This window comes from Festucalex cinctus, chromosome 4 (genome assembly GCF_051991245.1).
Source record: "Festucalex cinctus isolate MCC-2025b chromosome 4, RoL_Fcin_1.0, whole genome shotgun sequence".
Taxonomy (NCBI): Eukaryota; Metazoa; Chordata; class Actinopteri; order Syngnathiformes; family Syngnathidae; genus Festucalex; species Festucalex cinctus.
In genome coordinates this window covers 25293077-25314218 of record NC_135414.1, presented here as the reverse complement: position 1 = coordinate 25314218, position 21142 = coordinate 25293077, and the positions used below count along the sequence as shown (strand labels likewise).

The following is a 21142-nucleotide window of genomic DNA, read 5'->3' as shown; positions in this document are numbered from 1 at the left end:
TTATTTGGCAGCTAAGAATGTTAAAATGTGACTTTAAACCTGCACTGAGCAGTTAATAGTCAAGTTCATGTTCTCTAATGAACTTGAAGGTTACAATAAGACAAACATCTTGACAGACATCTTCGATGTGTCTATTTTTGTCGTGCTCCTGCTCTCAGTCCTATTGTGTGTCTGGTATTTTTCCAGTGAGCCAGTGAGGGGGTGTGTCCCACTCGCCTTTTGTTTATCATTTTTCTGTAATAAACACCTTTTTGTACCCTTGTGGGATCCAACCAGTACTCCGTATCACCTCAATCCAGACCTGAATACTCCTGGAAAACTGTCGGGATGTTCACTTCACACCATTACAAGCACACTGCAGGCATTTGACCCCGTGCATTACAATCGAAAGCCTTGCCGTCAAGCACTTCCTGTCTATGTAACAGCAAATCATAAGGAGCCTCTGATGCGATCAGTCTGAGAGCAATCGACCGGGGCGCATCTGACTCATCCCGCACACTCTTCAATCTGAAAACGGCGTCTCATTTGATCAACGCCGACAATCGCCTTTGCACGGCAGGGCCAGGTGAGGCTGGGAATGAGGACTGGAACAACACAAAACATGGGAAGAAATATAATCTGAAAGTGTCCCGTTACCTGTAGAAATGTGCCGTTCAATATAACATCTACCGCGCTGACATGTTGATTACCTTGGGAAAAATAACTGAAACCACCCCAGCAAGAGGTTACAGGTTGCTATGGAGACACATTCACAGGACTGCAGTTGCCACGATCCCAACAGAAAAAAAAAACCCAAACACAATTGGACGCAGGTATTTATGAGTCAGAAGGAAAAACATCTCAGATGCAGTCAGATTTATAGTCGTACAGTGACAAGACCTGCATCAACAGATAATAATGCTTCAATTGGATTGACAGTCCAAGAGACGTGATTATGCAGTACATAATATACTCCCAGTGGTTATTACAGTAATATAGAGAAAAACTGTCATAACCTTTGGTGTCAAAAACAAGGTTACTTATTATAGTTACCATATCCTACTGAGCAGTGAAGGTTGAGAGTATCGCGGATGTTGATTTCTTGTCCAGCAAACATTTACGTCCTTGAACGAACCCTGAAGAAAAATCAACTTCCGCTACCCTCACAAACATCCGCCGCTCAGTGTGATGTGGGCTTATGAAAATTAACAATATTACAAAACTACAAACATATTATGCCTATAAAATGAACCATAATTATAGAGAAAATGTCCTCCACTTTAGTCTTTGTCAAGGGTTATCATCAGGGTTCATTTTGTCATGACTAGGGTCATGCAGGGGTTATGTTTGGGTCATGACTGTGTGGTCAAGTGTCTGTTCTGAACGGATGTAACAGCATCTGGTTTCAACTGGTAAGACACTATGTGATGCCAGAAGCTATGTGATGTCAAGAATCTTTAATCTCTTTATCTGGTCAACAGCCAATCAGATAATTCCATGTCAGTCCTGTTACCCACGTCTATATGCTGTCTGAGAAATGTGTGTTTTTCCGGATTATTACCTCTGCTCCTCTGTGCATCTCCACAGCCCAAGGGGGCTTGGCGTCTCGAGATTCTTGATGCATTCTCGTTGTTTCTTGTCTAAGTCAAGTTTGTTCTACGCCTCTCGATGTTATGCGAATAAAGAGTTAAAATCTTATTTGTGTCTACGCTTTTGGGATCCAACCTCAGAACGTAACACATTTGAAGTCTTTATTTTGGTATTTATATTTTAGACAATACTTAGTAATCTTTTTTTTTGTTTTTGTTTATTTTGCACTGGACAAATACTCTAAAAAAAAAAAAAACTAAAACACAAATAAAATAAAAAAACGAATAAAAACTAAACTAAAAAAACATTTTCAACAAGATAAAAACTAATCAAAACCAACAAACCTCTCCTAAAAACTAATTAAAAATAACAAATAAAAAAAGTCAAAATGAAATAAAAGTGAAACAAAATGAAAAATACAACCACAGTCTGTAAGGAAAACAAGTTTGTTTCCCCTGCTCTATCATTGCAATAAATTTGAATAGGCTATGGTGGGGAAAAAAATAAAAAATCATGTATAGTGGTAACTTGGACTTATGCATAAATCAAAATTGAGCATTGTTATCTTTGTAATACAAAGTACTCTGTACAGGTTTGTTTTTTTATTTGCTCATGTATCGGCTCTCATTTTGTGTACCGTATTTAATGTTTAATCAAATGTGCTGTAAGCCCCCATCCAAATCAAAGCACTATTCACAAGCTGCGACACAGACAACCTCAGCTTACTTCATTTCCCTTCTCCCCCCGTGTGTGCTGAAGTCCATTAGCTTGACACCGCTGTCAGTGGATCATTAGGCACCATCCGCTTCAATAATTCAAAAAGAGCAAAGCGGGCAAAGGGGGCAAGCACTGCCGCTGTCACCTCTTAACACAGCGGGGCTCTCGCAGGTAAACAACACGTTATCCAAGCAGTGTAGCCAACAAGAATAAGCAGCAACGACCCAACTATTAAGATGGCGACTCTGTGGGCATGAATCTCACCGGAAAAATGGCCACAAACCAAATGCTTTCTTCTTGTTGTTGTCCATCCATCCATTTTCTTGACCGCTTATTCATCACAAGGGTCGCGGGGGGTGCTGGCGCCTATCTCAGCTGGCTCTGGGCAGTAGGCGGGGGACACCCTGGACTGGTTTCCAGCCAATCGCAGGGCACACAGAGACGAACAACCATCCACACTCACAAGCACACCTAGGGACAATTCGGAGCGACCAATTAACCTGCCATGCATGTCTTTGGAATGTGGGAGGAGACTGGAGTACCCGGAGAAGACCCACGCGGGCACGGGGAGAACATGCAAACTCCATTTAGGAAGGCCGGAGCCTGGACTCGAACCGGAGTCCTCAGAACTGGGAGGCGGACGTGCTAACCACTCGCCCACCGTGCCGCCTCTTGTTGTTGTCTTCTTTATATTTTTTTAAAAGAAAAAGATCAGGAAAAAATTAAAACAATAAACTTGACCTTGTATTTATTAAACATTCTTTTGTTTTTCCCACTATCACATTGTTAAAAGTGATCATTGAAGCATAATCAAAAGCTTTGAAATATAGCATAATCTGTATTGAATTCATATTTTTCTATCAGAGTGCCTCATCAGCGATGAACCTCACCGCACGTCACTTTTACCACAGTCAGGTTTTTTTTTTATTTTTTATTATTATATATAAATACCTTAAATATCTGTACTTCACTGATTGTTACAGTGAATAAAAAGCAGCGTGCGAATAAAAAGCAGTGAGTTCGAACCGGCCGTCCAAACCGAGGAAGGTGACGGTCACGCTCCCTTGTTGGGATCTCCGGTACTGTACTGGCCTAACCCAATGACGCCTGCGTGCGTGCCCCACGTGACAAGCACCCTCACGAGCCAATCATCGAGCTCGGATTCCCCCGTCCCTCCTCCTCTGCAGTCGTCACGGTGGACCTCGCGTTTACACGTGACCACACAAGGCGCTTAATGGCATTTAAACATCATCCATTGCGCTTTCCGCCACCAAAATAGACGCACGAAGCCCAACGGAATCAAACGGCGAACGTCTCCATGTCGCGGCGACGTTGTTCCCCCAGCTTTCAACACCGAAGGACGCTCTCCATCGTTATCTTTGAATTGACCGATTAGGTCTTTTTCTTCGTATTATTTTGGCCACCTGTAGCCAAGTGTGGATATTTTTTTTTTAGGAACACATTTCGGGATTATTGCGCATCCGTGCGTAAAGGAGCTCGGGAAAAAAAAAAAAAAAAAGAGGCTAAATCCCATTTAAGGGCGCGTAAGCCTCCTGGAGAGGAATCGGCATGCAGGATAGAAAGGAATGTGCACTCACATAGGAGAGAGGTGATCCACGCAGATCGCCATTTCTCTCTTGTTTGCCATATTTCTGTGGAGGAGGAAGAGGAGGAGGAGGAGAGAGCGCGCGTCCGTGAGCAACCATGGGCAAAGAGGAGTGTAAAACTATGCTGGACGCTCTGAATAAAGTGACGGCGTGCTACAGGCACCTGGTCGTGGCCCTGGGCAGCACGTCGGACTCGCAGAACTTGCGCGAGGAGCTGAAGCGGACCCGCAAAAAGGCGCAGGAGCTGGCCGTGGCCAACCGGACTAAGCTGACCTCTCTGCTCAAAGACAAGAGCATCAGCAAGGAGGACCGCGCCGAGTACGAGCGGCTATGGGTGCTCTTCTCCAGCAGCATGGACCTCCTGGAGGTGGACATGAAGCGCTCCCTGGAGATAGGCCAGGACTTCCCGCTCAAGGTGCCCACCAGGCACCTGATCCAGACGGGCATGACGGGCAGCACCGGCACGGTGGCGGCGCGCGCCATGAGCGTGCAGAACATGAAGTACGAAGCGGACAGCAACATCGACACGGCGGACCTGCGGGACCTGCAGGCCGAGATCAGCCAGGTGAGCCAGATGATGGAGGAGATGGAGATGAAGGTGCAGGTGGCGCCGTGGGCCGTGGAAGCCAAGCAGGAGGCGGGCGCCGAGCTCAAGTCCAACATGAGCGTGGGAAATTCCTCCGTGGGCGTCATCTCCATCTGCGAGGAGGAACCCAAGGATGAGGAGGGGGGAGGCGGCGGGGACGCGGGCCTGGCGTCCATCTGCGCCGTGGTGGTCTTCTTTGTCATCGTGACTGTGGCGGTGGTTCTTGGATATCTGGTCATCAACATGTCCTGAAAACGGGAAGTATGGGCGCAAGCACCAAATCGCCACTTTACTATACAGTACGGTACCCTCTCTTACTGATGTGCCGTTTAAAAAGTCAAATTTTTGTGATTCATTTTCGACATCTTACTCAATCAGACAAAATGGGGCCGCAATGAAAATAAAGTTGTACGGTTATAATACTTACAAGACTAAAGTTGAACTGAAGCGAAGAAAAATATTGTGTTATGACAATAGTCGTATTACGACAAAAATCATATTGTTAAAGTGACAGTGCGTAGAATTTAGTGCCATCTATTGGTGCACTAATAAACTGTAATGACCTAAGTTCGAAGTGTGTGCATTTTGAAGCACACGTGCTACGGTGCCTCAGAGAAATCACACTTCCATCATTTACTACATTTGCGAATTCTTCTCCTTCGGGTATCCGTAGCGGAAAGATGGCGGCAAAACATCTTAGCCTCCTGTAAAGCACGGCGCAGCCAGTGTAATTAGCGATTACTGGACCAACGATTATATTGAAAAAAATGTACGTTGATGTGATAGAACATATTTTTTTGCATACAGTATTATTAAAATTAAAAGTTGGTTTCGAAAATTAATATTGAACATTTTAAAATCCTACACACTGTCCCTTTAAAAAGAAATCAACGTTTTTTTTGTTTTTTTTTTAGGGGGAAACTCATGTTACTAAAGTCATAATTTCATTTTTAATGTTACGTGACAAACGTATCTTTTCCAAGTTTTATATTACAAGAATAAAGATTATTCTGAGAAAAGTGATTTTAAATTGATCTGAAATTTTATGTAAGTAGCGTAGAATTATGACAAAAAAGGTTGTTAATGCTATTTATTTATTTATTTATTTATTAGTACAAATAAAAATCAATAACTTTCTTACCACCCAAGAGTGGTATTATTCAGAGATTATTATTATTATTTTTTTACGAGAACAATACTGTTCAGTTTAACAGTCTATTATTGTAAAAATAATTGCAGCAATATTACGATTTTTTTTTTGGGTAACTCTACCAATATATTCATGTCATATCTTCTCATGAAATTACAATATTCTACTCTATTCTTGTAACAATTGGAGTAATCCCGTGTGGGCCCTATACGCCTTAGAAGCATTGCCAACAGAATTGTGTGGATTTTTTTGTTTCATCGCAGCCACTTGTTACTAGGCAGAAATTATGGGGCACAAGTAGGTCAATAATAATAATAATCTTCATTGTGGAAATGACTCCAAAAACAGCAGAACAAGGATTTACTACGGGACTATTTTACTATTGGATCATTCCTCAGTATTGAATATATACGCCATCTGCTGGACCTTGTTGGGCACTGCTCCTTTTGCCCCTAATCAACACTGGGGTGAAGTGGGGGCATCCAAAAAAAAGCACCACATGATTTTTTTTTTTTTTTTGTGTGGTCATGCAAGCAAAAATGGACTTGCAACAGTAAGAAATTTGAATTGTCAATGTATTTGCGCTAGATTAAAAAAAAAAAAAAAAAGTAGATGCACTAAAAGTGGTGAGATTGGCCTATTTTAAGTTTTAAGGTCCAGGGGGTTGTTTGTTTTTGGAAAAGGGGTGGAAAGAAAAAAAAAAGTGTAGTGTGGAGGAGTAGATCAATTTATCGTCCCTGTGGGGCAGTTGAGTTTGCTACACAATCACAAGGTGGGAGGGACATCAGACACGACACAAACTGACATCGACAGACATCATCTGAAGAACATACCTCACATGCACTATGCACACTTGGAGATTATTCTCAACTGATTTACGGCTTTTATGGTACAAAAGAGAATTTGAATCTCTTTGTGGTCAGTCGAGTGTGGACAGAAGCGACGACGAGGCGGCAGTAGTTTAAAATTTGATGTCAGTCGGTGTGTACGTACAAATGTTATTTGCCTTTCTCGCCAGTCTGTCTTCATAGATGTTTTCAATGCTGTAATGTAAGGCGGTATCTGGCCATCAGCAACACGTAATCCAAGTGGATTAGCGAGAGAGCTCATGCAGGAATGATGCCTGACTACTAAGTATTCCTCTTGATGCTAAATGATGTTTTACATGTACACTTCTTAAAGCAAAAGAAAAGAGGGGAAAACGTGAAAGGCAGCAGTTAGTTCACCACAGGCTACTATGTGATTTAATAATGTAGGTGGCAGTAGGTGTCCATATCATCAATGCTATGCTAATGCTATCAAAGAGTTTTCTTGGGACCTTTATGAGACAAACCACAGTCTTTAAATAATGCACCAGTTCACTGTTAAGCTTGTGCTCCTTTTCAGGGTTGAATGTATATATTGCAACGTGTAATATGTATATACAGAACATTATGTATGATTAGAGGTTTTGTACAAAGTCATCTGTGTCAGATAATGTATATACATTCAGATATATTTATTACAATAAAAAACAATCAAAACACACACAGTAGAACTCATTGCATATGTTTTTTCTTTTTCTTTTGTGTAGCATCATTTGAGATGATGATCCTGGTTGTAAACGCTGCAAAGCTGAAGGGATTTTAAGCAGACGGTTATTACTTTGGACATAGCCACCTTAAGGTTAAATGCTGTTCAATTTTCCAATTGAGAGGCTTGATCTGCCTGGCTAATGGTTTTACTTGTAAGAGTATTTGTGTATTCCTGGAATAGCGCAGGAGATGTTAAGGCTCTGAGGTTTGAAGGAGGGGTTTGGTGTTAAGTAGTGCACTGGGATGCCAATGAATTAACATATCCCCCTGACTACCAGCAATTCAAATTTGTCCTCTGTAGTGGACCTTTTTAAACCTGAATATCTTCCACCCAGTGCATACGATTAAATTAACTCCTTTTGTGCTCTATAGAGGACATTCAAGGCTTTCTTATGATACCAAATGTGTGGGGGGTGGGGCTTCCCTCAGTGCAAGCACTTTTTAGGGAAGAGGAAAAGTAAGTGTATAACACTTGTTATTGAACAAATTTAGGCTTTAAATGTTGTTAGTATGTTTTCTATGAAACTCTTAAGAACACATTAAAGTATTGTTTGAATTATTTTAACTGTATTTGAGCCTAGCATTTAAGTTTAAAAAAATGTCCTCTGTAGTGGACACATCATAGCTTAATTAAAAATAAAAACGTGTTGTTGTTTTTCAAAAATTTCATATGCAGTATTCCAGTTACTTCACAAGAATTGGGGAATATCAAAATAAACATGATTGGACAATATTTTGTTTCCTGATAGTAAGGAGGATGTAACCGCTTAAGGTTGGTAGGAAGCATAAATTGGATGCATGGAAAAAAGGACAAAAAGACTCAATTTACTGGCAATTATTTACATTTCAGTGCTTTTTGTTTATGTTTGATTTATTCTGCTAAACAAAACTGGCATCGAAGCAGTACTTAAGGGCATCCAGACTCTCCCATCTCATTACAATGATTTTTTTTTTTCTTCCCCAACACATTGAATGTTAACTTTGTTTTCATTTCAAATGCCCATTCTTACTCGCATTGTCTATAATCTCTATATTTTTGTTTAAGCAATTAAACAAAAATTAGGATACGATGTATAAAAAGCACAGTCGACTAAAAGATCCAAAAACACAAAGGTGATCAATTAAACATGGCGAAGAGCGAGGGGTCTAAAATGCTGGCCTTCAAGTTTCTGAAGCGTGAGGGATGCTGACTCTGGAGACTATTCCAGGTAGCTCAGGAAATATTGCAACATATTTTTGCATGCTTTCAAATTCCAGAACTTCCTCCGGAAGGCTGCATTAAACTTGAATCATATGAGCAGGGTCGTTTAAAGGTGAGTGAGCGTTCACCCAAACAGAGTGCTCGACAGACCGCATCATCACCTCATCGCGGACAAAGATAGTGGGTTTCCAAGGCTGAGGAGTTGCCATGGTAACCCTCAACTGGCTCTCCAAGGCAAACAGCACAAATGTTGAGCGCTGCTATTTCAACTTAGCCTGTCATAGCAAGCAGCCACCCGTTACGGTATATTTCCATTTTCATCTTCATACATTAGATGCATTTAGTTTTGATGTTTGTTTTTTTCTTCATTAAAAATACAAGCTTTATAATAAATTGTGCTTCTTAGAATAATAACAATAGTAATGATAATATAATTTCAGAATATAACAATGACAACAATAATACAAGATCCTAACTCATACACTTATATGAACAGCCACAATTATAATTTATAAGGCGGGATTGTTGCTGATATTTATTTCAGTAGTTTAATTTAAAATATACGATACTCATTGTTATGATTTATTAAACAGTAAAATGTGTTTCAGTAGGAAAATCCCTACCTAATTTCTTTAAAAATTGCATTGATTGTTTCACTGTTTCATAACATTCTGAATTTCTTGACATGGCGAATTTGTGGTTTTCATTAGCAGTAAGCAATAATCATGAAAAATCTGTATAATATTGGAGTTTCAGTTTTTAAAGTTGTCGCATAACGACATATACGACATAACTACATATAGTTTAAAATATTTTGTTTTCCTCCCGTAGCACTATATCACATACTGCATTTGTTGGTGAATTGGTGAGAATACTGAATCTGATTTTTTTTTAAATGACATATTTACTTTGGTTGTAATGTGGAATTTGATTTTATAATTTAACTTTGAAAGGTACTAAAGTATATTTTTTCCAAAACATTTAAATAATATCAGTGTTTGGCTCAACAAAATGATCCCCACTAGCACATGGAATTTTAACATTAGAATTCAATGAGATATTGTTTGAGGAAAATGCTTGCATTGTTGAAATTCAAGAGAACTCATAAACGAGTGGTGATGACAACAGAATCTTCTTGGCAGTGGTACTCCCCATACAGTACCAGTACCCTCATCTATTATGTTCCAAAAATGCCCACAATAGATGAAGTCGGCAAAGTAGTCATATTTAATTTTATTTGTTTTTATTCTTTAAGGCTGTAAAACTCCCTCACCACACACTTTATATTATATGCTTATTTTGCCCTAAAACTTGGTGGGGGGTTTTCCCGCTGTGAGTGTTCTTGTGATTTGTGTTCACACAAGGGTTGTGAAGTCCACTGGTCCAATGAGAGGCAGCGTGTGGTTGTACTTGGGAGTGATGTTGACCTGTATTTCTGGATTGTAGGGGTCTGAGATCAAGACGCGGTGTAGTGCAGATTTAGAACCATCTTGAGGCTCCACATTTGTCTTCTCCTTATTCGCTTTTGAACTGTTAGACGGGTACAGCTGGTCTCCTGCAAGAGAAGAGCGGCAAAATCTCAACATTGGAACAATCAGTCAAGGGGAGGAAAAAAAAAAAAAAAGTTTAATCAAGCACCTGGCAGCACCGACATGAAGCTGTCATCCTGCAAGAAGATGACAGGCAGCCACTGCTCGCAGCCGTCGGTGCCGCGCTGCCTTGCAAACGCGCCGAGGTCGCTCAGCGAGGGGAAGAGGCACATGCGACTCAACTCGTAGAACTGCGGGGGTGCGACCCACAAATTGCGAGCCCGGAAGCTCCGCATGATGTCCGAAGGTGTCGACCACTGGGATGCATTGACACACGAGGTGAGCTATAGTGGATATAAAAAGTCTACACACCCCTATTCAAATGTCTGGTTATGGTGATATTAAATATGAGACCACAATTAATGATTTCTAAACTTGTACAACTGGTTATGTGCCACCCTGAAATCTTTTTGAGGGGAAATTAAAAAAAAAAAAGTATGAACATCATCTCATGTCTGGCTGGGGATTACATTCAAACTCATGTCAAATGGGAGGCAGCACACACCTGCCGCTATTTAAATATAGTTAGTATTAAGTATAGGTTATGTCAGTCATGTTGGGAATACATCATAAACCAATGAACCCCTACTGTTAATAAATACTTCTATTATTCAGGGGGAAAAAAAAGTTTGCTTTCAAATCTGAACAACAACAAGAGTGGCCTTGTGTAATGCTAAAAGACACCTGCAAGTGTTGAATTTCCTTCTGGTCTTGGAGGGCATGTGGTCTCTCCTCCAAGCAGCACATGAAGAAGGCCGTGTCAAACCTCTTCGCACCGTATTTTTTCACAGGTGTCAGCCAGTTCGACCACTCGTGGAGGGCCCATATATTGGGCAGCACCTCCAACTCCATGCACATCCTGACAAAGTTTAAAGGGTTCTGGTTCACCAAAGTCCTCCACTTGCTCAGTTCATCGCTGCAAAGCTCGTTTACTTTGTAATGCTTGACTTCATCAGCGGTGCGCCTTTGGTTAATGCTCTCCAACAGGCTCAATTCCTCCTTTTTGGACACAAAAAGCAGCACGCCAGATTCCTCGAATGTCTCCCTCAAGGCGCATATTCGGAATGCGACCTCTCCCGGGATAGGTGAGCCCAGTTTGAGCCTGTCCGTAGCAAATATCGGCGGTCTGGTCTCTGGTGGTTGATGGACGCTCCTTAAGCCAAAGTTGGGAGAATTCGTGAAAGCTTTGAAAACGTCCAACCATTCACTGGAAAAATCGGAAGAGTCCACCATACCTCCGGGGAACACATACGCGTTAGGCATGAATCCGCTTTTACTGCTTCGTTTAAGGAGTAAAACATTGTAATCAAAGAGGTGAGGAACCTGACGTCGTCCTTCGGTTTTAAACGGCGACTGAGAACACGCAAAATCCGGCGTGGATAAACTGTCCGCGCCGCGCTTGTGACCCGCGGCTAAAATGAGAGTGGCCGCCTCCTTCCAGTGTTTAAGTCGAGTGTTCATTTTAAAACGTCAAATCTTAAATTCTTGTCAAATTCATTGGAAAGTCACCGAATAAACAGGGAAAGTTGTTTTGTAGGTGAAACCCGGAAGTACTACTGCTTATCAGAACTATTTCCGGCCTCCAAAAGGCTGAGGATCAGCGGACAGGTCTCACTGCTGCCCTCTACAGGCTAGATGATTCATAAGCAGCTGCTGCCACCTACAGGCTCAGAATTTTTGTTTCAATTTAATTGTCAAACGGATTTTTTTTTATCATAATATAACCTGTAAAAATAAATAAATAAATAAATAAATAGATAAATAAATAGATAAATAAATAAATAACGAAAGAAAGAAAGAAAGAAAGAAAGAAAGAAAGAAAGAAAGAAAGAAAGAAAGAAAGAAAGAAAGAAAGAAAGAAGATGTACAGTTACATCTCAATGAATTACTTGTGCAAACCGTATTTTAGTAGTTCAATTCAGTGAAACCAAATCACATAGGAGTCAGCTTTTTGCTATGTGCTGAATTAATTTCAAGCATATAATGTATAAGTTTCACTTTTTGGAATGAACTTCGGTACTGACGCTCATGCACTCTTGTTTGAGGTGGACGGTTGACCTATTTGTTTTAAAGGTAGGCGTACTAATATACCAAACGGATTTTTGACATTGTACAGTAAGTTAGCATATTAACACAAATTGACAAGCGGTATACTGTACAAATGATTATTATACAATGACATAATGTTTTTTTTTAATTGTCCTTAATAAATCATTATAAACTTGACATTACCAGTGGACAAACAAGTTAGTTTTATATCACAAATTAATTAACACATACTTTATGGTTTGACAAGAACAGGTACTGTATAGTCATAGCAAGGAACAAGTCATTTTTACTGTTGAAAGTGGTTGAATTAAATATTGTAAAACCTGGTAGGGCAATACGATGGACTATAGTGGTTAGCACGTTTGTGAGGGCTGAGAGGGCTTGGATTTGATTCTTGGCTTGGGTGCTCCTTTGTGAGGTTTACATGTTTTCCCTGTAAATAACCATAATTATGTTTTCTTACCTGATTATTGATTGTATTTTAATTTGAAATTTCCATGTATATTTTTTTTTGCTTACACTTTAGTTTTGAAGAGTCATTTCCGGGTCAGTTCTATTTGTACTTAAGGTAACTTAATAGCGTAAATACGCTGCAAAAGTTTGTTGCGCAGTGTCGAGGAATGTCCTATTTTGTATTAGCCCCTCCGAAGAGGCAAAAGGTACATTTTGTTTAATAATTCGTTTATTGTTGGCACTTGTTTTTGTACATATACACCGTTTTGATGATTGTTTGCATGGGTTTGAAATATCTTTCAGCTATTATGGTGATTTGGTGATTATACGGTGCACACGGTGATGCATGGTGATTCATGGCGATTCACGGTGGAAAAAAATAAAACCACAAATCAGCAGTAAAGTTTCATCCTTGTTCGGGGGGCCTGCTACATTCACTGTGCTTGTATGCATTCCAAAAAACAAGTACCGGTACGTTCAATTCATTGAAGCCTAAATGGTCCATATGTGTGGTTATGAGCATGAATGGTTGGTTTGTTTATATGTTCCCTTCTCCCTGCAATTGGCTGGCAATTCAGTGTGCCCGGTTCGCCTTTCGCCCAAAGTCAGCTGCTGGGATGGGCTTCTACTCACCTGCGCCTCGAATGACGACAACCGCTATAGAAAGTGGCTGGATGGCTGTAATATAATAATATTAAAATAAACACGCACGCACGCACACACTGTTTTCCCAGAATACCCTAAAATAATTTCACCACTGGTATATGGTATACGGTAGATATATCGCGTTGCATACTTTTGATTGATTTCCATAACCAAACTTAGCTGAGCATTTCATTTTTAGTTTTTACGAGTGGCTTTTATTACAAACTTAATGTATCATTGGCAGAGCGTCGCCTTTTCAGGGTCATCGGGTGCTTCCAACCGTTCAAATCAGGGGGGAAAAAAAATCTCCCAGTGCACGAGCCACTATAGTCTCATTTGCATTGCATTCTTGCTTGCATTTGGACTTATTGGAGCTGATTTTGAACACTTTCAATTCATGGTCATGGATTAACTGTCTATTTTTTCCTGACTGAAGGTTGCATGGTGAAATGTTCTTTGCGTGTAGTTTTATTATGCCAACTTTACAATATGCAATATAATTTCAATAAAAATTATCTTTGTTTCCTGAAGTTAACCATAAACTTTTTTTTTTTTTTTGTGGTGTTGAGCTATTCATTCTGTGTCATCTTCATGTACCAAGACACCACAATGGAAGACAGAAGCACAAGCGAGACTACACATCCAGTGAAGGCCACTGTCCTTCATAAGGAGGTGAGTGTGTCATTTATTCATTTCTTTGATGTGTTTGTTTAATTTCTGAGATGTCATTCTCAAAGCGAGTAATTAGAGTGGCGGTGTCTGCGCCCAAGTGCCAGGTAGTGCCACAGCTGCTGTCTCTACAAATTAACTTCACAGTCACCCGTTGTTACTGTTTGGGTCCCATGAACCTCTTTAAGCCGGTTCAGGCCAATTTAATTAGGGGTTGGGAAAAGTGACCTCTAAACTAGGTACATTGGGATTTAATTTTTTGCTTCACATTGGTCCAAATGGATGAGAACATAATCAACATACAAATACTGTATGTGTTCTCATATCGAACAATTATCACATTTAACTCTTTGACCGCCAAAAACGTTTAGTAAAATCATGGCTTATGCTGCCATAAACGTTAAATGACGTCAACTAAGTTTTTTATTTTTTATTTTTTTCCAGTGTAACGTCTAAGTGCAGCGCTGCCTGGTCAATGGTTTGTGGAAACACTAACTATGACCAGCAGATGTAAGCATTGTATTTTTATTTTTTTTTCGTGAATGATCAAAGCCTTAGTTATCTCAAAGTTTTTTGTTTTTTTTTGATAACGTGTGGCAGTAAAAGAGTTAATAAAAAAAAAAACGGCAGACACCATGGAAATTTCAAGTACGTCAACCTTGATTTTAGCGGATCTTAACATTTCTCAAACACAAAATGGTGGTGGTGATGGTGGGGGGGTATAGATAGAGAAACAATGATATATTATTTTAGAAAATAACCCCCCCCCCCCCATCTAATTAAATGCAATTGGATAATTTTTGCACATATATTTATTTGTGTGTGAACTCAGGTGGGCCTGTTGAGCGCCGTCTGTCTGATTGTGGGCACCATGATCGGCTCAGGCATCTTCATCTCTCCCAAAGCGGTCTTGCTCTACTCTGGAGGTGTGGGGCCCTGCCTCCTCATCTGGACCGCTTGTGGGGTGTTAGCCATGCTGGGTGAGAGACCAAAACAATCTGCTATCGACTCCATATATGCATGACGGGCTACTGACAACATATCCTAAAAGAACATTATGGACATCCTAGAAGTATGATTCGTTTTGTTTTGAAAACTTAACTCATTCACTCCCAACCTTTCACTGAAGCAACATGGAACCTACAAAAATAATTATTAGGAAAAAAAGTATATTTCTATCTGTTACCATTTTGCAGTAATTAGCATTACAGGATGAGTCTTCTTCAACATGGCCCTATTGATCTCTTATACACTGCTGCCACCTGCTGGCCGTTTTTGTAATAACTACCATTGCTTCAATCATTCTCTTCAGTTCAGAGGCTGCACCAAAGCCTTCTGTATGCTCTAGCTAGCATTAAAAAAAAAAATAAAAAAAGTCTTTGGGAGCATGGTAATATAAGATAGAATGTATTTATATGTTTTTGGGAGCAAATGAATTAAAGGGGAATATAATTTGGTTTTACATTGGACTGAAGTCTCCAATATTGCCTTGTGATCAATTACAATTGGCAACTGTACATTAATGCCACTGTTCCTTTCTTCCCAATATACAATTTATATTTAATACAGACTAGTGGTTCCCATGCTCACTGCACCATATTATAGTTGAGGAGGAGTGAAGTCGAATTCACTCAAATATCATCTTTCAGCAAAGCTGGCCACTGTAACCTGGGAGCTACATTTCGACTTTGTTCGGCTTAGTGGAGGTGGCGTCAAGGATACGACAGATGCTGTAGAAAACATACAGTACATTATCAAAGCACGGGAATGACAATAAAGATAACCACCCTCGTCTTCAGGGTCATTCACACAGAGAGACTACACTGTGTGTTTTTATTTTTTGAAAGAGTATGTACACAAAAACGTGAGTATGACAACATTATAGGGCTGGACAATTAATTATATTAAATCTCAATCAGATTATTATTCAAAATCATTCAGCCTTACATCACTACATGGTAATCAGTGTTCACTAAACCAATTATTTAATGGGATGAATGAATAAAACATTTAAAAAGGACATTTGTTCATGTAAATGCTGAAAATACCCCCCCCCCCCCCCCCAAAAAAAAAAAGTGGAAAAAAAATGAATAAATAATATGAATAATATAATAATAATAATAATAATAATATACTATGAATAAAATATATTTTAAACCTATTAACTCATTTACTCCCAATAACGTATAAATATGTTTTTTTAATGCTCTAAGTGTCCCAAAGACGTATTTATACGTTTTTTGTTGTAGTTGTTTTTATGGTAGAGCATACAGAAGGCTTTGATGCAGCCTCTCAACTGCAAAGAACGGTTGCATGCAGAAATGGTAGTTATTACACAAACGGCCAGCAGGTGGGAGCAGAGCAAAGGAGATCAACCAGGCCCATGTAGAAAAAAAGCTCAATTACTTACAATTTTAAATATATTTGCGAAAACTGATTAAACTTAGCTCTCTTCTAATGCTAATTGCTGCAAAACGGAAAGAGATAGAAACATACATTTTTTTTCCTGATGAAAGAAGAGACTTTAATCTTTCTTTTGATAGGTTCCATGCTTTTATAGCAATAGAACACAATATTGTGTAAAACAAAACTTTCCAGTAAAACAGCCGGGAGTGAATGAGTTAATCTGTTATCGTGATGGAGAAGTTATGTGGTTCTTCACGACCTGCTCTTGACACCTTGGGTCATGTTGCCTTTTGCAAAGTCAACAGACGATTTTAAAAGTAAACATTTTGCCAAACTGACTCATAATAAGGTGTTTTGTTGAACATGCTATCAGTAAAAAAAAATAAAAAAATCCTCCCACTAATTTGTCTTATCTGTTATCTTGTGTGTTTCACAGGAGCGCTGTGCTACGCCGAGCTGGGCACCATGATCCCAAAATCCGGAGGGGAGTATTCCTATCTGATGGAAGCTTTCGGCCCCCCGGTGGCCTACCTCTACTCGTGGACCACCGTGATGGTGTCCAAGCCCTCGGCCCTTTCCATCATCACGCTGAGCTTTGCCGAGTACGCCTCAGCTCCTTTCTTTCCTGAATGCAGCCCTCCTGTCATTGTCACAAAGGGTCTGGCGACTGCAGCCATAGGTGACATCAACTACCATTACTGTACATGTGTGCGACACAAACAATGGTAATAATATGTTGTTTGTTTGTTTTTTTAGTTTTCATTGTGACCATCAACTGCTTCAGTGTCAAATTGGCGAGTTACGTGCAAAACATCTTCACTGGGGCCAAACTTTTAATCATTTTCATCATAGTGGGAGGTGGCATTGTTCTCTTGGCGCAAGGTGGGACTTCATAAATGTTTTCTTCTGTGCCAGTTGATCTAATTTTAGTATTTATCTTTTTGTGTCCAGGAAAAACTGAGAACTTGTCAAATGCATTTGTCGGCAAATCAGTGACTGCTGGAGGAATCGGACTTGCCTTTTATAATGGACTCTGGGCCTATGATGGATGGTAAATATTCAGTATCTCGAAAGTGATGCAATGAATCTTTACATATGGATTAGAATATGACATAAAGTGTGTTATTATCATTTGTTTGCATTTCATTTATTTCACAGGAGTCAACTGAATTACATCACAGAGGAGCTCAAAAACCCTTTCAGGTAGGAAACACTTACAATTCCACCCTTCAGACTAAAGTCACAATACTGTATTCAGGTTAGCTTGTATATGCACTCACTCATTGCACACTTCATTGGGTGCACGAAAAATCTTCCAGTACAATATGAGAGCATTTATTGGTCAGCACTGCACTACTACTAATGTAATTTATTATTGTGGTTATAGTAGACAATATTGAAATTGAGAAATGTTTCTAATATTTCAGCTACTTTATGTTAAATCTGATATTCCATGTTTATATATGCCATATTTAGATATTTATATGCATACCATGTATATAGACTATACTGCATAGTATATCGGTATTTTTTTTTTTCAATGTGTCAGTGAAAAGTAGACATTTTTTGGATACTGCTTGTACATTGACTTTTAATAGATTATGCAGGTGTACCTAATGTTGTGGCTGCTATATACGTAATAGCTGTTGTAATCAATACGGATACTGTTTGACTGTTGTCCATATAATTTTCCACAGGAACCTGCCACTAGCGATCCTCATTGGGATCCCCTTGGTGGCTGTGTGTTATGTGATGATCAACATTGCTTATTTCACTGTAATGACCTCCAATGAACTGCTGTCATCCGCCGCTGTAGCCGTGGTAAGAGGAAGATTCAGGATAAAGCCTTGATGTTCATTATGTAACATATAACAACACTTGGACACAAACTACAGTGAGTCATGCAGGTGAAAGGCTTATGTCATTATTGTTCCCATTTGGTGACACAATGACCAAAAAAAAAATCTTTTTTTTTTTCTTTTTTTTTTAAGTTACAAATACAAATCCTCAAAAAAATATTTTGATATTGACCATAACGATTCTTTCTTTGACTTTAGAGGTCAAATATTCAAGTTTTCTGTGATTGACTAACCTGACCCTAAACAAGAAAAACGGGATAGAAAATGGCAGAAATATTCAAGGTCAATTACATCAAGTCTGATGGCTTAGCACAGTTTTGAAATTATTTTGTCTGAATTTCTTTGTGTAACAATTAAAAAAAAAAAAAGCTACATTCTCTACATCATATTGTCCAGCTAACCTGTCTATTTTTGTCACTTATCCTCACCGGTGAAATGGATCTTATCTTATTGAGCCATCCACCTAAGTTTTCTGTTTCTTTTCTTTCATTTTTTTTTTTTTTTAGACATTTGGTGACAAAGTTCTTTACCCTATGTCTTGGATTGTTCCGCTTTTTGTCGTCTTTTCCACTTTTGGCTCGGCCAATGGAAGCTGCTTCACTGCAGGCAGGTAAAAAAAACAAAACAAACAAACATGCAGAAAGAAGATTTGTTCTGTTCAGGTGACAGGTGAGGAAGCGCAAAGTCATGTGAAGTTATTTAAAAGTGATGTCAATGTATGCTTTGATTCTCAGGCTTGCCTATGTATCTGGCAGAGAAGGTCACATGGTGGAAATTTTATCTTTTATTAGTCTGAGGCGTTTCACCCCATCCCCAGCTCTGATGTTCAATGTGAGTGCTATACAAAATTTTTTGTTGTTATCGTCGTACTTTATTAAAGCTTTAATGCTTTACGAATGCTACTAAGGTGTTTTTTTTTCCCCCATGCTTTATTTTACAGGGTTTTCTGGCTATTTTATACGTAATTCCGGCAGACATCAACATCCTCATCAATTACTTCAGTTTTGCTCAGTGGTTCTTTTACGGCCTGACCATGTCTGCTCTTATCGTCATGCGGTTCACAAGGAAGGAATTGAATAGACCAGTCAAGGTGCAGTCATCATGCATGTTTTTTTTTTTTTTTTTTTTTTTTTTTTTTTTTTTTTTTAGCTGCAACAAAAGCTCAAGTGTTTGCATTTATTCAAAGGTTCCCATTATAATTGCTGCCCTAATGGTGCTCATCTCTTGCTACCTGGTCCTGGCCCCCATCGTTGACAATCCCGAATTGGAGTACCTCTACTGTGCCATCTTCATCCTCAGCGGGCTCCTCCTGTACTACCCCTTTGTCCACCTGAAGGTCGAGTGGGCACGCAAACTCATGAGTAAGTAGATTTGCAATTAACCTAGCAGTGAAAAAAAGGCAGCTGTTGAAAATTAACTTAGATGTACTGTCACAATGTCACATTGTACAATGTGGCATATAGTTCAAACATGTTTAATATTTTGTACACCTCACTTTTACATCTACCTATTTATTTATCTATAGCGTAATCCAGAATTGACTCCTTGCTACTTTGACCTTTAACCCCCATATAGGGCCCATCACCATGCATCTGCAACTCCTGTTGGAAGTCGTTCCTCCTGAGAAATGTGAGTGAGGGAGAGACAACCAGGTCAACTTCCATTTGGCTCCTGTTGCGGGAAATGTGCCAGGCTCATTTTCAGAAAACTTGGAATACCTGACTGGATCTGAGCCACAATTACAGGGTCACCTTTGTTAAATAGCTGCAAACCACGTGTACACACACACAAAAAAAAAAAAAGACTTCCTGTTCAGGGTTGCAACATTAGGCGCACCTCCACAATTTTGAGCAGTTTTACAAGAAAATAAAAAAAAAATGCTCAATTTTGATTAACACTGTCATAGAGGTATCAAGTTAATTTTTAGAGAAAAATTCTGTTTCCCTCTTCACCAATACAGAATCTAAAATGATACATTATTATTTACAATTGTATTATTTTTGTAGTTCATGGCATTTTATTGTTTATAAAATGATGCCATTCGGATGATAAACTACTTTGTTTGTTTTACTGTTGATAATAAAGGATTATATGACCAGGAGGAATGTGTTTTAATTTACCTTTATGGCGCCACTAAAATAACAATAAAAAAACAAAAATGCATGTACCACTAGATGTCAGTGGTGCATTGTTTAACACAGGAATGAGGCTTCCTTCACTCCTACGCGCTTGAATGTGTAATGTGTTCTATGCTTCAAGTTTAAGTTAGAAATAGCGTATTCCATATTTTCCAGCATTTGTTTTACAAAGGTTAATGTGCTATGCAAGATTCGCCCAAACTTGGTATAACTATAACTCCATGTTGTCAATGTGTCAAGACCCTGAAGAATGATAAAAAAACAACAATTTGACAAAGGTCAGTGTGTATTTTTGCCGATTATATTTATTTACTACATCTTTTATTAAAGAGAAGCTATAAAATCGTCTGCGTTATAACACCTTGTCTTGAAATAAAACATTTTGGGTCATTTTTGTTCGCAACAACAACTTCATACACGTCATATGGGATGTTCGCTCCGCTGCAAAATGAAAGGATGAATGTACTAAGGAGTTAAAGAGTAGTGATAGACCGATATGGCTTTTTCAGGGCCGATGCCGATACCGATTATTAGTTGTCAAGGAGGCCAATAACCGATATTTCAAGCCGATTTTCATTTGCAATAAAAGAGAAAATAATAGCATAAAAAAATAAATTGCCTTTTCTTTTAATTTTAAACATATAAACAATAGACAGCTTTGTTTAATTAAAAATTCTAACAGAAATTGTAGAAATTGTAGAAATTGTAGGGAACTTCCAGGGTCATCAGCTTGTGTTAAGCTAAATTCAAAACTAAGCAAGTAAATAAATAAATAAGTTTCCTACTGTAAATAACGTTTTCCATAATTTCTAAATGTGTTTTTTTTTTTTTTTAAAGCATTTTTAGTATTTTTTTGGGGGGGTTTGCAGTGACTAAATAAATAAATATTTTTCTAAAGTTTCCTACTGTAAATAAAGTTTTCCAAAATTT

General features: G+C 39.0%; 3 protein-coding genes and 1 long non-coding RNA gene across 8 annotated transcripts; 2 read left to right on the top strand and 2 right to left on the bottom strand.

Annotated features, from left to right (window-relative positions):
• The first annotated feature begins 3494 nt into the window (after nt 1–3494).
• LOC144017894 (regulator of G-protein signaling 9-binding protein) lies at nt 3495–5576 on the top strand. Its single transcript, XM_077519868.1, has one exon. It carries the CDS (start codon nt 3991–3993, stop codon nt 4729–4731), a length of 741 nt encoding a protein of 246 aa, XP_077375994.1. The 5' UTR covers nt 3495–3990; the 3' UTR covers nt 4732–5576.
• A 4054-nt stretch (nt 5577–9630) lies between these two features.
• Nucleotides 9631–11560, bottom strand: nudt19 (nudix (nucleoside diphosphate linked moiety X)-type motif 19). The gene is made up of 3 exons (XM_077519866.1): nt 10678–11560; nt 10043–10250; nt 9631–9959 (listed from the first exon to the last, which is right to left on the bottom strand). The coding sequence occupies exons 1-3, from the start codon at nt 11452–11454 to the stop codon at nt 9760–9762; spliced, it is 1185 nt and encodes a 394-aa protein (XP_077375992.1). The 5' UTR covers nt 11455–11560; the 3' UTR covers nt 9631–9759.
• Nucleotides 11561–12597: 1037 nt separating this feature from the next.
• slc7a9 (solute carrier family 7 member 9) lies at nt 12598–19858 on the top strand. Of its 5 annotated transcripts, none has more exons than XM_077518181.1 (14): nt 12619–12701; nt 12799–12966; nt 13710–13812; nt 14642–14789; nt 16652–16894; nt 16972–17097; nt 17167–17266; nt 17374–17418; nt 17913–18036; nt 18581–18684; nt 18809–18905; nt 19015–19164; nt 19261–19435; nt 19650–19858. In XM_077518181.1, exons 2-14 carry the CDS (start codon nt 12842–12844, stop codon nt 19709–19711), a joined length of 1602 nt encoding a protein of 533 aa, XP_077374307.1. In that variant the 5' UTR covers nt 12619–12701; nt 12799–12841; the 3' UTR covers nt 19712–19858. The 5 variants fall into 5 exon arrangements, with proteins under 5 accessions (XP_077374309.1, XP_077374307.1, XP_077374311.1 ...); XM_077518184.1 differs by having other exon boundaries at nt 12620–12701; nt 13742–13812; XM_077518183.1 differs by lacking the exon at nt 12799–12966 and having other exon boundaries at nt 12598–12701; nt 13742–13812.
• Nucleotides 19253–20113, bottom strand: LOC144016973 (uncharacterized). The gene is made up of 3 exons (XR_013283043.1): nt 19793–20113; nt 19570–19694; nt 19253–19456 (listed from the first exon to the last, which is right to left on the bottom strand). It is a non-coding gene; the product is annotated as an uncharacterized LOC144016973 (long non-coding RNA).
• Nucleotides 20114–21142: the final 1029 nt, after the last annotated feature.

What these genes read in the sequence shown, in the direction of transcription:
- slc7a9 (XM_077518181.1), top strand. Translation starts at nt 12,842, where the DNA reads ATGGTGATTCATGGCGATTCACGGTGGAAAAAAATAAAACCACAAATC. An exon ending in CATTGTTCTCTTGGCGCAAG is followed by an intron (nt 17,098 to 17,166) that starts GTGGGACTTCAT and finishes TTTTGTGTCCAG; the next exon opens with GAAAAACTGAGAACTTGTCA. An exon ending in CTCTGGGCCTATGATGGATG is followed by an intron (nt 17,267 to 17,373) that starts GTAAATATTCAG and finishes TTTATTTCACAG; the next exon opens with GAGTCAACTGAATTACATCA.
- LOC144017894 (XM_077519868.1), top strand. Translation starts at nt 3,991, where the DNA reads ATGGGCAAAGAGGAGTGTAAAACTATGCTGGACGCTCTGAATAAAGTG.
- nudt19 (XM_077519866.1), bottom strand. Translation starts at nt 11,454, where the DNA reads ATGAACACTCGACTTAAACACTGGAAGGAGGCGGCCACTCTCATTTTA. An exon ending in AGGAAATTCAACACTTGCAG is followed by an intron (nt 10,251 to 10,677) that starts GTGTCTTTTAGC and finishes AATGCATCCCAG; the next exon opens with TGGTCGACACCTTCGGACAT. An exon ending in CTTCATGTCGGTGCTGCCAG is followed by an intron (nt 9,960 to 10,042) that starts GTGCTTGATTAA and finishes CTTCTCTTGCAG; the next exon opens with GAGACCAGCTGTACCCGTCT.